Genomic DNA, 18,159 nt, shown 5'->3' with positions numbered 1-18,159 from the left:
GAATGTTGCCTTTACTCAAACATTCAGGAGACCCATGGTTCTCATTTCTTTGGCATGAGCATTTGGAATGATGAATGTGAGGGCCCAGACTGGGCAGAAGTAGGTTAGACCACTAGAAGAGTGTTTTCTGGGTGCTAAAATAGCACAGGTGGCATTTCACTGCCAAATACATCACAACTGGTCTCGTAGGTTGTACAGGTTTGAAATATGTACTAGTTACATACAACCAAACTAAGATTCATAAATATTTGATAAATATTTACAATTCACATACTGGCCTGAAGGAGCTCTAATAAGGCGTTATTATGAGCCACGCAAAGCCAGTGTTGTTGGATTACGTTGTGTGCCGTCTGAAAGAGAGGCAAATGGGCCCTCTGGTGTCAACCCGTCGGCATGAAAATGTAAATTCGTGTACTGTCCTACAACTGCTGTGGCCTGCGTCTGGGTCAGAGTGCAGGGGATAAAGCTTGACGTTCTGTGGTGGACAGTTTGCTCGCAGAATGTGACATTTTATGTTTGCAAGAGACTTTTATTGCTAAACAAGATCTAGAGAACACTCTTAATGAAAACTTTCTTGGAGTGGGAGAGTCAACGACTGATCTTAGCAAGGCTGTGCTCTGGGACAAAAAGATTGATGCTGTGATAAAGCCGATCAGGCTTGATGTTGACTGGTGTATTGGTATACAATATTCTCAAAAATGTAATAAATTTGTCATTTTAAATTGTTTATACTCCATTTGAGTCTAGTGAGAATGAGGTTTATTATCTCAATAGACTGGCTTTTATTAATGCTTTTATCCAAGACAATAGCATTTGCTGTGTATATGTTGTTGGGGATATAAATGCTGACATCAACTCACTATTTGCTAAGTGTCTGACCTGCTTTAGTGAAGATAATAACTTCACTCTATCAAGTAGAGTACTGTTGCCTGCAGACAGTTATACATACATAAGTGAAGCCTGGCACTCAACATCATGGCTTGACTATTATTTTAGTACAGCTGATGGACATGCAGCCATAGAGAATATGGGTATTAAGTAATGGGTCACACTAACAGACCATATACCTTTGGCCCTCACAATTAACATTGAAGAAGTACCATCTACAGCCAGCAACAACAATGCTATAAATGGTAATGTGAGTACTAAATTAGACTGGTCAACTCTTTCTAAAGAGGATTTATTGGCTTATTATACTAACACAGACCAGTATCTGAGTAATGTTTATCTGCCCAGAGAAGCTATTCTGTGTAAGGATGTTAACTGTCAGATTGAGGAACACAAGAGTAACCTATGTGCCATGTATGATAATGTTGTGGCTGTTCTGTTTGAGGGTGGCAAACCTCTTCAAAAACACAGGAGAAACAGGGCGTATAATATTAGACCAGGATGGAATGAGCATGTGGCTCCATATCATACTGAAGCTCGGGAAGCTTACAAGCTTTGGGCCCTGGCTGGGAGACCTAGGCAAGGCCCTGAGCTTGAGAATAAAAAACTTTCCAATGCCAGATATAAGTATGCTGTTCGTTTAATATCTAGAAATGAGCAAGCCATGAGGGCTGACTCTATGGCCAGTAAATTGATGAGCAACAATATCACTGACTTTTGGAAGGAGGTGAGGTCCCTCAATAACTGTAAATCTTCCCTTCCTTGTACTGTTGAAGGAGTCTCCGGAGAAGATAATGTTGCTGAACTATGGAGACAGCACTATAGCTCCCTCTTTAACTGTTTAAAACATGATCCATATGTGGAGGACTCTGCTATCAGTGATGAATCAATAAGTATACTGACACATGAGGTATTTGATGCCATATGGAAATTACCTAACAAAGCATGTAGTATGGACCCAATAACTGCAGAGCATCTGAAAAATACCAGTCTCAGGCTTGCTCCCCTCCTAGCAATCAACTTTACTGGTTTGATGATCCATGGCATACTACCAGATTCAATGCTATCTATTCTGCTTGTCCCAGTTATCAAGGACAAAGCTGGAAAAGTTGGTTGCCTGGATAATTATAGACCTATAGCATTGGCCAGTATCTTATCCAAAGTAATGGAAAGAATCCTCATTGACAGAGTGAGTGGGTATATCTCTTCCCTGGATAATCAGTTTGGATTCAATTGGTGGCATGCTGGTGAATCATCTTATATATGCATATGACCTTGTAACTCTTAGTCCAAGTAGTGCTGGGCAGCAGGAGCTTCTTAATATATGCTCTGACTATGGTGTGGAATTTGACATAAAATATAATTCCAGCAAAAGTGCTGTTTTAATATGCAGAACGAAACAGGATAAATGGCTTAATTTCCCTGTGTTCAAACTAGCCAATAATTGTCTTGAGGTCTGCAAAAAGATTAAATACCTTGGTCATTTTATTACAGATGATATGAATGATGATGATGACATATACAGACAGTGTTGTAAGTTATATGCACAGGCAAACACCATAGCACGTAAGTTTAGCTACTGTTCCAGTCAAGTTAAAGTGGCTCTGTTCAAAGCTTACTGCACACCACTCTATACTGCCCATCGGTCTTCTTACAAAAAATCCAGCATGCAGAAGTTACAAGTTGCCTACAATGATGCAATGCGAATTTTACTCAAGGTTCCCAGAGGAGGGAGTGCTAGTCAGATGTTGGTATCTGCAGGAATAAGCACACTGAAAGCACTTTTAAGAAATTTGATGTTTAAGTTCATGCAACGTCTGGATGAGTCCACCAACAGTATCATGGTGGCACTCTCAAATCCATCTGTGAGCTGCTCCAGGTACACATCCAGTCTGAGAGTGCATTGGCTGAAATGTCTGTATGTATTTTAATTGATGTATTTGTTTTTCTTCTTGTTTGTCTGCTTGTTTTGTTTTGTTTGTCTTTATCTGTTCTGTCTTGCGTAGCTTTTGGACATGAGTCTGGCAAATAAACTGAATTTAATTTAATTGATATATGTTGTATAAAGCACACTTTGCTGTCCAATGTAGTCAAAATGTGGCTCATTGACTAAAAATCTTCATGTCATACTTGTGTCAATGCCATGTCTGTACAGTTTCCAAGGTGAGATATCCTCCCTCATGTAGCAATATAACCGTGTGTGACTAATATAAATCCCCAGATTTGACACAGCTGTTAAATAATAAAAGGCAAATACACCTTTCAGTTGTTGCAAGATGTAGGCTACAAACGCTGATGAAAAAGAGACCAACTTCTGAGACGTCTGTCTATGCTGAGATTATTTTTTTATTTCTGCAGGAGCTGGAAAATATCAGACAAAATGTCTCTAATATCCAAGCTACACTGGAATCTAATCAGAGCACTTCAACCCTGAAGTCAACTTGTCAATTGGGCAATAGCCTAGAGACAAGATTGCATTGGTCTCGTACCAAGACTGGCAAATTAGTCTTATTTACACATAGCTGTTTTCAGGTTTGGGAGGTTAATTTGCATACCAGCTCCTGGTGTACGAGGAGTGACCCTTCACCTTTGGTTAGCTGAGCAGCGCCACTAATCACTCCTCCGTAACCTTGCTCATGCCTGGGCTCACAAACTGGATACACATGGCACATCAGAGCTGTTATGTCATGGTGAGAATTGGAGTCAATTTTCGCTGGCATGGTATACACTTAGGACACTTGGTGTGTGTGTGAGTGTGTGTGTGTGTGTGTGTGTATAAAGTAGCTAAAGGGTCCATCAATGCTTTGATTACATTTTCTCTGAATCACACTGTGCATGGGAAAAATCCATTAATTTGTTACATATAATGAGAAGCGTGCTCTATTACACAACACTAGATATGAGATTGCACACCACACATCAGGGCAGATGGGGGAATGAAGGCCTCAGTGTAATCTGGTAGTCTTGCCATCTGCAGAGACTGACCTGGGAATGGTTACTGGAGGTCTCCATCTTTTCCTGAGACTTGTCTCTGGCAAGTTTTGCAGCCTCTTTTACCTCCTGAAATTTCTCTGCAAACTGTTGACAAAAAATAAATAAAAGAATAGTTCCTCATTCAAACAATTTTTCATTTATACTGACAGCACAATGAGCTTGGTAAGTAGAGCATTTAAATTCTTAGGAGTAATTGGACCCCTGATGCATTAGATCACTGGCCTTGGGACCTTGACTGACCTTTGTGAGTTGCTGTTCTGATGCGAATCCCAGTCCAAACACGGTGTTAGCCCTGCTGTCCGCCCACTGGCCAAACTTCTGGGAGGTCTTAGTGAAGGTCATGTTGGGTGTGATTGTGCTATTAATTATTACCTGTTGAAGAGGGCAAAAAAAGAGTCAGTTTAACTGAACTAATGGGGATAGTCCTGAAGAGTTATGTCATGATAAAACGAATTATGTGAATTATGTATTCACATAATGACTTCATAGCTCTGTCTAGAGTAATGGCAGCAGGTCTACAAAAATGTATGAGTTGCATTTTTGAATACAATTACAAATCAAGAGCCTAAATACTGCTCAGGTTTGACCTGATCGAAAAAAAACAAACCTTTATACATTCTGAGCCCAAAGCCATAATGGTTTTAGATGCACAAAAGAAAGCAATGCAAGTCTGCAGGAAAAGCAAGTAAAGTGATTGAGAAGTTGTAAAAGGAAAGTGCACTTAATGCTTTGAAATTCTGTTTTTACCAAACATTAGGTATTCCAAGAATGCTAGAGGACTCTTATCCTCTGTGCTTCACCCTATAGGGGCATATTTACAGCCTATGAAGGACGGCTGGTCTAACAAGTTGGGCCCAACCTCAGTCATCCATCACCTAGAGAAGTATGTGATGGTGCAGTGATGATGACACAGGCAGACTGGCTCAGCTGTGGCCCTGCGCTGAACACACACTCATCTGACCAGGGAACAATCTGCTTTTGTGCCCTACAACCCTGTGTTTGTCTGATCCGTCTGGACCGAGCTGAACACTGACCTAAGCCATGACCACCACCACACCACCCTCAAGTCCCCCCTTCCCCCGACCCACTCCATCGTAACCGTGACTGAACAGGAGACAAGAGGCCGCCCGTTAATGTCTGTCAAATGCGATTTCTCCTCAGTAATTTAAAGCAGCAGACTCCCCAGCTAGGCTACTGCCTAATCACAACTCTGCTCACAGGAAGTGAGGAATCAGGCCAGTGCAGAGGCTGGCTCCATCCTCAGACATCTCTGTCATTAGGGCTTCACTTCAACAATACGCTATTTTACTGGCAAAACCTTTCCCCATCACAACAGTGCACGTTAATGCTGTCCTCAATGGGACTGTATGGACCCTTTCAACAATAAAAACAAAAACAATGCTTGAACGTTCTATTTGGGCCCCAATCTACTTCCTCTGCATTAAGATAACATATGGAATGTTAAAAAGGAAGTCTTGTGGGGCCAACTATGATGCTGATAATGGAACTCTCTTGAAAGGGTCTTATACTACCTCATTTCCTTGTAAAAGGGACCAGAAATCCACAAAATACTAGTAATAGCTATTGGTTTTCCATATTGGGTTTAATTACCATAATTAGCAATAATTAAATAATCTAATATGTACCAGAGTAGGGTAAGACTGGAGCAGACCGAGGGCTGAATTGTGTGCTCATAAATCCATCTCCTCTGTCTGGTCTATTTTATCTATCTATTCATTTAAGATCACAGAGGACAGCGGCTCTGACCATCAAGCTTCTGATTAAAAACAGACTAATCTTGCGCGTTTCTCCTAGACCCCGCTTCAGAGCTTTCTATTCCCTCTAGAGTCTAAAATTACATCTCGGCAGAATCTTACAGGAGCTGTTTAATCTCAAATATTCATTTAGATTAAGAATAAACAGACATGACATAGCAGCTCTGATAAAACGTTTACTATGGCTTATATGACATATACATACAATACATATAACTACAAATCTCAACAATCCATAGATTAAAAATATTAAGCTTAGAATGTCTCTCTTTGAACATAGAGTTTTTACCTTTGTGAGCAGAAGATGATTAAATTGAATAATATCTTGTAGAGTTTATGGTTATGGTTATGGATTTGGCAGACGCCTTTGTCCAAAGCAACACATAAATACAAAACAACATAATAATATTTAAAAATGGAACAGGGAACAGATTAGAATGTAGGTCAAATATAGTAAGGAGAATAGTTATAGTACACAATAATATCAATTCAATCAATAGTCTAATAAAAAAGCAATGGAAAAAAAAGGGGAAAGGCAATAATAAAACAATAATGTCCATTCAATCAATAATATAAAAACAATGACATGCTAAGACTACATTAATAATAAACAATAATGTCAAATTAATTAACAGCCCAATTAAAATAAAACAACATTATACAAACCATAACACGTAAGCGCTTAAACAACTAAGTATATGTTGAATAGGAATGTCTTTAGACCCCTCTTAAACGACCCAAAACTACCACAGGAACGGAGGAACGGAGTTTATATTAGAAATGGAGTGAAAAAAATTATACAACTGCCATGATAATCATTAAACTAGTTCAGGATTTCTAAGTGTTTGTTATTAAAGTTCTTTATGCATGCCTGCTTCATCACAAAGGCACCCTTCCTTCAAATCATATGCAAGCGGCGAGAGAATGGTTTGAGGGTCCTTGAGGGAGCAGATCAAAAACCCATTAACACTACCTACACCTATACACATAAACCATGTGAACAGCAGACTTATATGCTACTGACTGCGTGCGTACGCACGCACGCACGCACGCACACCCCTACACCTCGAAATCGCCGCAAATTAAGTGACACGACGGTTTAATTGCGCTTCATCCTTTGTCTCATGGCAACATTAGGTGTGCATGTGAAATGAGGATTTGAGGGGACAAATTAGTGGCAGCTCCTCCAGAGCTCTCCATCAGCCCTGGCGTGTGGCGGGCGGCACAGCTCGGCGTCTCCCCGCTCCGCTCCGTTAAACGGGAGGCTGTCAGAGAGCGGCGTGGCTGCAGCTCCACACTCCACTGGATGAATCAGCCCTTACACAACGCCGGAGAGCCGAGCTCCTAATGGGCCCGGAGAAAAGCGCAGGAAATCCAGCAATGCAAAGCATCAAGAGTTTTGTTTTCTCTAAACAAGTTGTTGTTGTTGTTGAGAGATAATGGCAAAGCAAACCCTGGGGCTGTTCCTAAAATGTGTCTGATGTCATTTGGGCCAATTGTCAGACATAAAATGAAGCAGCGAGATGTTTCCTGATGCGATGCATGCATTCTCGATGACAGGTTGTGTGACTATAGTAAATGCACATCTGGGTATGCATTCTGATTTATCTGGGGAGCTTAGGTTACATCTGTGTACAAATATCATAATAGCTGTGGCTGTGGTTATCACCACAACCATGTGATGCATCAGCGCTGATGACAGCCATGCACACACCCATACAAACAGGAAGAGCTGTTGGAGATGATGCTTCCGTTGATCCTGACAGCATCTCCCCATCCTGTGGTGTATAATAGGATAATCAACAGGGCTGACTCGGAGTCTGGGATATAATCCACTCCGCACCAGCACGACCACCAAAGCCTCGATATCCTTATCCGCTTTCTCCACACACTCTGACTTGCGCACAGCTCTCCACTATAATCTTTTAAAAGCTTCTGGGATGCAGCTGCAAGTGTGTGTATGTGTGTGTGTGTGTGTGTGTGTGTGTGTGTGTGTGTGTACGTGAGTGAGTGAGTGAGCAGACATTGATGGTGGAAACTGGAAAGAAGTACAAAACAGAAAAAAAGTTCTGTCCCAAAAATCAGTAGCCCTCCAATAATCTAACAGATATCCAGTCATTATTAGACATTTTCTGAGGGGGAGGGAGGGTATCTGGAAGGGAGTTGAGTGTTTATAAATACAAACACTTTGAAATGTACAGAATGCATTACATGTCATAAGTATAAGAATTATGGTTTGTGTCAGCGGCATTAATATTCCTCCCGTGAGGATTGAATGTGGAGGCTTGGCAACATCAAACAAGGGCACTAGAGAAAGTCTTTTCAAACTGCCACCCACTGCAGTCATGCTTATGTCTTTAGCTCACAGGCACAGTCCGCAACGCCACTCAGCCCAGATGACTCAACGCCTCATCACCCTCACCATGACAGCAGCTGAGAGGATCACATGACCACACGGAAACATTCGCCGCTGAGAGCTGCGACATCAGACATGTTACTGAAGCTTCCTCTGCCTTGACAAAACCATCAGGTTTCGACACTGACAAGATCATACATGTATTCTTTTTATTGACCAGGGTTTTTAACAGTGAAGACTGACAAGAAAGTCACACAAGATATCCATTTGATACAATTCATATATTAATATGTACATTACGTGTATACTTAAACCTAGTGCTAATATGCTGGGACTTCTTTATTTAACTAGGGAACTTGAATTGAAACCTTGTCCAGAGTGTGGAGTGGGGGCTGTGGAGACAGATGTCCTGTCATAAGTGGGCCACGGGGGTGGTGGGGTCGGGTGGTATAGTGTGTGAATGCAATGTTGGCATTACCCAGCGTCAATGCGAGTTATTGACAGGGCCAGCTGTAGGGCAGTATACGCCACTGCCCAGAGGGACAGAACTGGGATCAGATAGCGAAGGCGGCAAGGTCACGCACGAGCAATGGCCCGGACATCCTCCTAGTTCAGACCAGTCAGCTGACTCCGGGGAATCAGTGATGGCCACTCACCTGACAGTGTCGCCACAAAAAACCCTCCCCGAGTCCAGAACACAGACAATGTGCCAGGAGTTTTTTATATGGGGGATTAGAGCCCATTTAAATATTTTCCTTCTGAGAGGTGACGTGGAGAGCCAGAGAGCACACACCCCCACTCTGTTGAGTTGAATGACTTATGCACTGAGTGTAATTTGATACCAGATGGAGAGTGGGGAGCCTATTGAGTGTAAGCTTCTTCTCCTTCAAGCCAACAAAATGTTTAAACCAGCCACTTTTCTGCCTGATTCGTAATATATAAAAACACAAAAAATGAAAGCAGCACATTTGAAGTGGAAGTACGGCACAAACAGGTGTTTCTTGGTGTGGAACCCAAGGCAGGATTATCTAGAGCAGGCAAGCTTCCAAGTTGTGAAAGATTACACGCACAGCGAGAGGCCCTCTTCCTTGCCTGCCAGATGCCAGCCTGGCGGAGCAGACAGACGAGCCATGGGCTGACAGAAAACATACGCCATGATATCATTCTCTGTCACTCCACTTAATGTAGGGAATAGCACACTTCTTTTACAATACAACAGTATTGCAAGGACTGCACTTTTGTTTTTTATTTGTTTAAATGACTTTGGTTTCACATATTATCCCAGCTTCCTTGGAATATTTGACTTGGGAAAACCTTACTGAAGGTGAAACAGATTTTTTTGAGGGGGATCCTGTGGCACAAGGAGCGGCAGCGTCCATACCACATTTGGGTCCAAGTGCCCACGGGTTTAGGTTCAGGTTCGACACGCAGCTGTTACCCGATCCCACCCACTCCCACACCTCCCCACTCGCTTCCTGTCACTCTTCTATCTGTTCTATCTGAGTAAAGGCAAAAGGCCCCCCAAAATATAAAATATATGAAATATGAAAAATCTGATCACTATATGGCAACAATCTGACTTAATTTCTTTGAGAAAGTATAAACCATGAAAATAAGCAAATGTAAACATTGATGATTAACCTACCTCATACAAAGTAATTAATCACAAAAGATATGTGACACATACTGTACACACACAGAGACACAAACAGACACACACAATGGCATTTTCAGACTTCCAAGGCCACGCTGAGCTCAAAGATGCCTGATGTAATTGTTACGGCTGCATGTGTTCCCAGTGCTGTTTGTCCCTGTTCTCTCCCCTCTCTACCTCTGCTCAGGTGTGCCGCAGATAATTGCCTTTATTATTGGGAGTTAATGGCTCCAGGATCCAGTTCCTGAGGAGAGGCTTTTGGTGTGGGGACTGCTGGCTGTCTTGCTGCCTCTCAGCCTAGGATTTTGTCTTGTCTTTGACTTTGTGTCATGTCTATGTAGTGTTTTGTTATGGATTATCTTCATGTAATAAATCCCACTGGTTGGGTACATTTTAAAAGGTGTTCCTGATATTTATTAGGATTTGGGGTCAGTGGTGGGTTTTTGTTAACCCCTAAAGGGCCACGTAAAGGTGGGGGTGTAACATAATGCAGATGTCTCAGTTTACTGCTCTTAATGCAATTAAGCACCTCCTCTCAGAAGAATGGGCCAGGCACCTAAACTGAATTAACACCAGCACAATGATAACTCCCTCCTTTCAGCACTCTAAAGACCACTCTCCCCTTAAAGCACAGCTCAGTGGATGGCTTACTGTTCTACATGCTTGATTGTCTCAGATAATCCTGACTGCAATATGAACATTTAAAGTGATGTATACAAATACAGTGTAACTGCCGATGATAAACAGGTGGCCATTAAACTCCATCAGTGATTCTGTGGAGCAGCCAGAGTGTGAGCTTCTGGCCACAGCGGTTCTTGAATCAGAGCCATAATAAAACTTGAAGTGACTTGACAGTCTACTTGTGATTGTGGCCTTTCGCTGACTGCCAAGTCACCTTTGGACATGAGTAATATTGATGTTTACCAGGTGCACTGCAGTTATGATAGGAATGCAAGTCCTCAATGGCTGCAAACAGGTGAACATTTGAGACATCTAAACTATATGTCAAGCGAGGTACAATATTCATCAGTGACACAAATTGTCACAGTCTGTATTCTTCTTTATGAATAATAATGGGAATTAAATTGTCACCCATCTGTGCTGGCTCTGAGACAGGAACACAAAGCCAGTAGCAGGGCAGGCTACTGCTCTCTCCGCCTCGCCTGGACAGCGTTACCCACACACACACACACACACACACACACACACACACACACACACACACACACACACACACACACACACACACACACACACACACACACACACACACACACACACACACACACACACACACACACACACACACACACACACACACACACACACACACACACACACACACACACACACACACACACACACACACACACACACACACACACAGGCCTGCTGGGACAGCTCTGAACTCTGAGCTCCACTATCAGTCATGCCGACTGACTGTGACACGAGGATCTTGGTGTAATCAAACAGCCCCGCAGCCAGGAGGCCACTAATCTCCATGGAAACGCACAACATAAAGCTCTGGCGAGTGGCGAGGGGGAGAGATAGGCAAAAGCTTGTGAGGGGAGGGGGAGGGGGAGCGGCAGGGGGAGGTGGGGTGCAGGGTTGTAATATCTGGACGGTCCTGTGAGACTATTGGAATTAACAGCACTAATACCACTTTTAAGTGCTCGCCTTGTTCGTTTTTATGGATCAAGCCTGACCGACTCCTGTGCAGTTGATCGTGTCTTTGAGTGGCCGGGCCTCTGCAGCCGTTTGGCCTGCTGGTATTCACACAGTGGTGAGGAAATGTGAACTGGTCTTAATTTAGCCACGCCGGGTGAGGCTGTTGGCTGCGTGTCACAGCGGCGCGCCTGCTCCACATGTCCTTTAAAGGGCCGCTCTCGGGGGGTGGTGGGTAGGTGACGCCACTAGAGTCAGTCAGAAGGGACATGGACAGACTTACCCCACATTCCTCAACAAAGTAGCTGACACATCATCAACTTCACTGGGCTCCTTGGGGGAAGCAATCTGGACTAACTTGTTAAGCACCGATGCCTGACTTACTGGGAATTTGCGGTCTAATTTGCAGCCCAACACTTTGATAATCAAGCACAACACAACAAAGACACTAATCCACCTTAACAGTGTGGTCAGTTGCAGCAGTGATTATATGAGACTCCCTACCTCACGATAACAGCAGAGCAAAGAGCAGAGTTGGGCAACCCTGGGAATCTACCTGATGCTAATCAATATTCCCCACTTCTCTCCAGCTAGCTACATCTGGGGGAGTCAGGGCTGCGCTTCCCAGCAGCAGGCTGACATCATGTGGGGGTGTGTGTGTGTGTGGTGGGGGGGTTATATGAAACACCATTTGATTCGGCTCCATCCGAATCCTGTTCCCGTGGGCGCTCACCTTGGAACCGTCCACGCTGATGATGCGGTAGCTGTTCCGCGTGCTGTCATAGAAGTAGGAGACGGTGACGGCCTGCTTGCTGGCCGGGACCCAGTTCTTCTTGGTGGTGGGGTCGATTTGGAAGACATGAGCCCTGGTGGTGAAGATCGGCTGTTCCCTGCAGATCAGCAAGAAGACAAACAAAAACAAAACAGAGTGAGTGAGCAGGAAGAATTCCAACAAATACGGAACAGCGGGAACAAAAGCAACACCTTTATTGTTTTCTCCCTCTCTCTGGATACAAAAACATCTCCCTACTGAGATGCTGATAAACAGTGAGTCTTTACACCTTCCCCACATCTCCCATTTCAGCGAGATGACAGGCCCTCCCAGAAAACACAGTCTGCAAGCCAGTGATAATATAATACGACTCCTAATCCTGCACGGCAAACCAGAGCTATTAACACATCAGCACCTTTTTTTATCCTCTGGTCAACAGTGCAGGCTCGGGAACACGTTAACAACAACAGCCATGGATGACGCCAGCCACCCCATGGGTAAGTCTGGTTTTTAAATACATCGTACACAAACGTCACCTGTCCAGGCTTTTGAGTGAACAACATGGCTGTGGGGCTCTGGGGGAATAGAGCATCTTCTGGAGGCCAGCAAAGGCCATTGTGCTGACCACACACTTAATATGTATAATACAGCTGCTGACAAGAAAGAAGGAGCCCTTAGAGACAGGGCATCTGTGGTGCTGCTGAAAGCACCACGTGGGACTCACTCCGCGCTGAACCCTGAATCACAATACAGTGGACATGAATAGATAGGCTTCCGGTGTGGAGCCATTATACGTAATGATGTTTTGATGCTGCTTAGGTGGATCCAAATGACGCATGCTACTTAACATGGCAAATTGAAAAGTAATGGACCTAATGGTTTCATTTCCACCCAAACAAACAGCAACTGTGCTGGGATTTGTTGTCGGGTCGGATTTGCAGTGATGCCCTTCAGCAATTGTTGCATTGTTTGGATGAATGAAGACATTATCGCAAATTGGAATGCAACAGAGGTCAGTCAGAATATTGAAAAAAGGGCCTGGGTCTGCTTATAGGATGCTGGCTTTTTAGCACATATGGGTCCAACAGCCTCTGGCGAGCATTCTATGCACCTGACATTGTTGCTTTGATTTCCGACGAGCTCCGCACAACGGCGCAGCTCCAGTCCCGATGGACGCTTTGTTCTTAGTCAACACTGGCTTAACACGCAACGCTCAAGCACTCACGCTGCAGGGAGTCATCCGCGTGTGCAAGGGACAGACCTGCACCTCAGGCTAACACAGGCCGAGCTCACAAACACAGCCACAGCCACAACACAAGGTCACAGATACAGCTCCACAAGGATAGGCTTCCATTTGACTATTATTCTGATGACAAAAGCAAGCTTTCTTTTTTGCTTTTTGAATATGACCTTGTTGCATAAACATGCACATGTTAAACATGCTGCTACATGCTGTAGATTACAGCAGATATTATTTACAGTTAAGAACAGTGTAACTGTTAGGCACTATCATTCAGACACACAGGCTTGCATAAAATCTGTATTCATTTAGTGCATGCCTAATACATACATACACATACATACAGTACAACACTACATGTCAGCAAGAAAAGTGTGGGTTTGGAAAGTGGAGCTGGATTATTTAAGGCAGGCATTTAAGGAGCCTTTAGAAGGGGGCTTTGATCAGCTTGAGCCAAATCCCAGTGACAAGGAGCCACATTACAGGGAATGCGAAACTTCCCTCATCCAAGCCCAAAGTATTGGTGCGGACATGTGACTCCTCCTGAACATCCTGCTCTGCATAAACTCTTCATTTACCAGTGAGCAGGAATAACTACACCCCCGCAAACCAGCGAGCAAACCTCACACAAGATTTGTGTCAACTGTGCCTGCTTTGGGATACAAGAAGGCTTCGGTTGCACAGGCTCAGAGACAACATCTTCACTTCTCCCCCGCAAGGCTTACAAGAGACAGCAAAAACATACGGCAAGAGGCGACTGTTTGAAAGTTTGCAGAGTCAACTTTCTATTCCCTCAAAATTTTGGGATTTATTTTTGTTGAACAGGGTCTCTATTTCTTTGGTTTGGATTTGACTAGTTTGGAAGGTAGAATACAATACACAAAATCTATCATGAAAGCCTTAAAATCCCCAAAATTATTTTACCGCAAGTCGGTAAGCTAATCATACTAAGCCATGCCTGAAATAAATGAATACTTTCCCCAATACATTTTATTCCCAAAGAATTAACTCTAATCTCATGTCATAATCTGCTTTGGCAATAAAACCCTTGGTGCAAATGACAGTGACAGTTTATCAAAAAATCCCACGACCAGACAAGACTCAACTGTTCATTCACTGCCTGGCTGCCTGACAGCGCCTGCTCCAGTCACACAGTGGCCACCGTGTAGATGCCATTCAAACCCAATCAACAAAGCGACCACATGCAGTGTTGATTTCCCAGCAATCAGGAGGCTGCCTGATTGATGCTCAAGGGCAACATTTCGGAAAGAATATAAAATGTCCTCACGAGCACTTGAAATAACCACCCTTATATGAATTGCTTGTAGTGGTGTTGAGATTTGAGATAGTTTTCCAGTGTCATTTTGATTACAGGCACTGCATGTTTGACTACTACAATAAAATGCAGTCTAGGTGCTGCGCTCTAAAGGATAGGGAAATACAAGGTCACCTGCTTTCTTATGAGACAGATGGCAAAAGTATTCATGCTCTGGCTTCACATAAACAGGACAGCATCTTGCCAAAAATCTATTCTACAGAGGGACCTGAAATGTGCTATATGCTCTGCGAGGACAAAATGCTGTTCTTTGTTTTCTGTGTGTGACTCAAGACAAGCAAAAGCTCTTGCAGCTAATGAATGGCCAAGGCCATTCAACAATGACCATCTCCAACCTAATCTCAGGTGACAATCTCCAACCTAATCTCAGGTGGCATTTAAACACAGAGATTTCACTTCTTTTGGACACTCTTCAAAATAAAATGACTGACAATAACCCTGACGATAGATTGTCTGGCAGTCTACCATCTCAGTCCCCTCACAACCGGTGCTGTTGGATTTGAATAATTCACCGGTGGGTGGGAGTACTCTGATGGACTCGAGCCTTCAGCTCATCGGCGAGGGAGAACAAAACACTGGGGAGCTTCAACCAACCAGGATAATTCTGCTGAGCCTCTCGAATTCTCTCACTTATGATTGGCTGCTGTTCAACAAATGAACACATACATGTTAAATGTCATGAAATGCAAGGGTAATGCTCTTGACCCGTTCCCCTTTTTACAGAGCTCACCGAGCGTCACAAGCGGTGATAGGGAGTGTGCTGGATACCTCTGCGGAGACTGGTATGATCATGTGATGCATGACTGACCTTGGCATCTCTAGAATGTGTTCAATTTTTTAGGCTTACTTAGTTCCCTCCCAAGTTTGCCTAAAAAGCATTTTCTTGATGACATAACATTCTAGTCTGAGGGACAGGAGTGGCAACATGAGTCATAAAAGTCTGGGGTCCACTGGGGCATGTATTCAGAGCTTTTAAATGGATCCCAAAAACTCACCTTGCCCCAGAAATGGAAACAGAAGGGAAGTAGATGGCTCATATGAGCTCATGTGTATTTCTGTTTAGTCGAGTTTGACGCAAATGCATGCCACAAGGAATATAAATAAAGATATCAGTCTCCTTTCAGACATAATATTTGGGTTTATAGCTGCAGCTATCATGAAGTCGTATTCAGATTTGAAATGACTCTAAAGGGTTATTTATTATTTCTAACTGTTCACTAACAAAACATTTTTAAGAAAGTCACACACTTGACAATATTCCAAGAACTTAATTTAATTCAGCAACTGCGATCATGTAACTACGATCATGCATAAATAAAAGGTAACATTTAAGAAACCTGTGTGCTCAGTCTCCCATCCTACTCTAAGCTTTAAGTTGACACAAGGTTACATGTCAGCAGTACAAATGTCTTCCACAAATGCTCTCATTATGGGTTGAAAGGCTCCCTGTGCGAAGTAAATCAATGTGCTCCATAGAGTCTAGTGATGACGGCCTCTAGAACCTTGTGAAAGGCTCACACTGAGGCCACACCATTGGGCACATTCCCCACATTCCTGTGAGGAGCGAGAAAAAAGAATGTCATTGTACCTGTTCTCCTGAGCTCAAAACTAGATTTCTCCTCTGACAAGCGAGCTAAACCAGGTGTCCCGAGTTCTTTTCATAAATCGTGAATAGTCAATTTTATGATGAGATAGAAAACCTGTGACAGAAATCAGTACTGCAATTGCGAAACGGGTAAGAGGGGGAAAAACAACAACAAGCGCAAAACAACAGTCACACGTCTTTTTTCTTTGCAATTGTAAATCTTCATTTGACGGTACACCTGTGCCCTATATTTCAGCTGGGTCTGATCCACGCACTCCGTTAGGATGAGCTCGCTCACAAACAGGCTTTATTATTGGAGTGCTCTGTGTGGGAGACTCACAGCCAACACAATGCGAGTGCACACTGTATAGCACATAACAGCTATGTGGCTGCTCCACTCCTCTGAGCTCTTCTGGCTGACAGCAGCTATACATTAGGCACACAATAGGAAAGCAGAAGCAAAGCTGGTTGTAACTATAGCACTTTGGAAAGAAAAATCATAAAATATAACTATGTAGCTATATAAAAGAGAGACAGAGAGACAGAGAGAGAGGGGCCAGACAGATCAAAACAAAAACAGCATGTGCGTAAAACAGCTGATTAAGCACCATGGCCTCCTGATGTTCCACAACCTTCTCTAATCAGGAACTGAAAGGCTAATCAGATTCTAATCGCCACACAAATGGCACACTCTATCCATTGTTTATGGTGACTAAAATATTACAGCAACATAAATATTGCACCAAGCTTGCACCCAAGTATTAAATCAGACCATAAAGACACAACCAGCAAGCTTGCTGAAGTGTTTGAGTAGCAGATTTTGCAGAGGTTGTGGTATTCCCACCATACTGAAGACACACAGGAAAAGAATCTAGTATGTGCAAACAGAGGATCAGAAGAGAGGGGATGGTTTTTGTGTTTGCAGTGGGAGAAAGGAAGAAGATCTCCCATATCTAGGTCACAAACACTTGAGTAGACACTTGGAGCTCTTCATTTACCTCAACTCTCCATACAAACGCTGAAACTTTTTCACATTATGTAAAACAATGGCCTAGCTGTGCAGCTAGTTGAGAGCTGTTCCTCACACTGATCACAGTTCCCCACCACACAGTGTGTCGTCTACAACACGATGCTATCCAAACAGCATGGAGACCCAAAAACAGTTGGGACAACACTATCGATCCTGTTACACAACAACCACACCAAAATTGATGCATGAATTAGATAACATCTCTGATGTCTCTATATACTATGACATTTTGTATTTGATAACAGCAGACATTTCGCGTGATCTGTTGTGATGTTGAGTCATGTGGGATGTAGTTCACTAAAGGGGAGACAACTACACTCTTGTTGCGTAATTTTCAGAGTCGGGGAGAATGCATAGTCTGCAGCCTCGTGGACAGCCACAACAGATGGCCAATGGCCCCCACCATCTGGTAAAAACTCTTCCAATCCCCACCGGTCTGTCCCTTTCATTTACCAATCTTCAAGTAATGATGTTTACCATAACACAGACAATTTCATTCTTAGGTTCAGACTGCGGAGATGCAACATATGCCAGTCAGTGGCCTGAACCTTTTACCTTGGCTGCATAGACCAGGCATCAGAGCGGCATCTCAGCAGCTAAATCAATGACACTTAAGCCGGTTACAGTGCTTGACAAGAGATTAGGATCAGTCCCCACGCTGGGTGCTGCCTTTTCTCCCATGCTTACTTTAAATAGCGATCTCTACCCTCACTACCCAACCCCCCCAAAAGTACTCCTCTCTCTTGCTCAACTTCCATGACAGAACAATATAATGGATTTAAGCACCATCAATACATTCCTGAGCAGGTCCTGAGACTTACTAACACTTAATACAAGATGTCCTACACTAATTGACTGAATGTT

General features: G+C 43.3%; 1 protein-coding gene across 2 annotated transcripts in view; it reads right to left on the bottom strand.

Annotated features, from left to right (window-relative positions):
• homer2 (homer scaffold protein 2) overlaps positions 1-18,159 on the bottom strand; it is a 28,811-nt gene that overhangs the window by 7,048 nt on the left and 3,604 nt on the right. For both annotated transcript variants that reach the window (XM_076287751.1, XM_076287750.1), the window contains exons 2-4: positions 12,066-12,222; positions 4,123-4,254; positions 3,874-3,966 (exon numbers count right to left, since the gene is read on the bottom strand). In XM_076287751.1, the coding sequence (XP_076143866.1) occupies positions 3,874-3,966; positions 4,123-4,254; positions 12,066-12,222 (382 nt within the window). The remainder of the gene's footprint in view (positions 1-3,873; positions 3,967-4,122; positions 4,255-12,065; positions 12,223-18,159) is intronic.

Source organism: Alosa pseudoharengus, unplaced genomic scaffold, assembly GCF_046254945.1.
Source record: "Alosa pseudoharengus isolate Yale_2024_CS ecotype anadromous, Long Island Sound unplaced genomic scaffold, YU_APseudo_1.1 YU_APseudo_1.1_scf_16, whole genome shotgun sequence".
Lineage (NCBI taxonomy): Eukaryota > Metazoa > Chordata > Actinopteri > Clupeiformes > Clupeidae > Alosa > Alosa pseudoharengus.
This window is presented reverse-complemented; position numbering and strand designations above follow the sequence as displayed.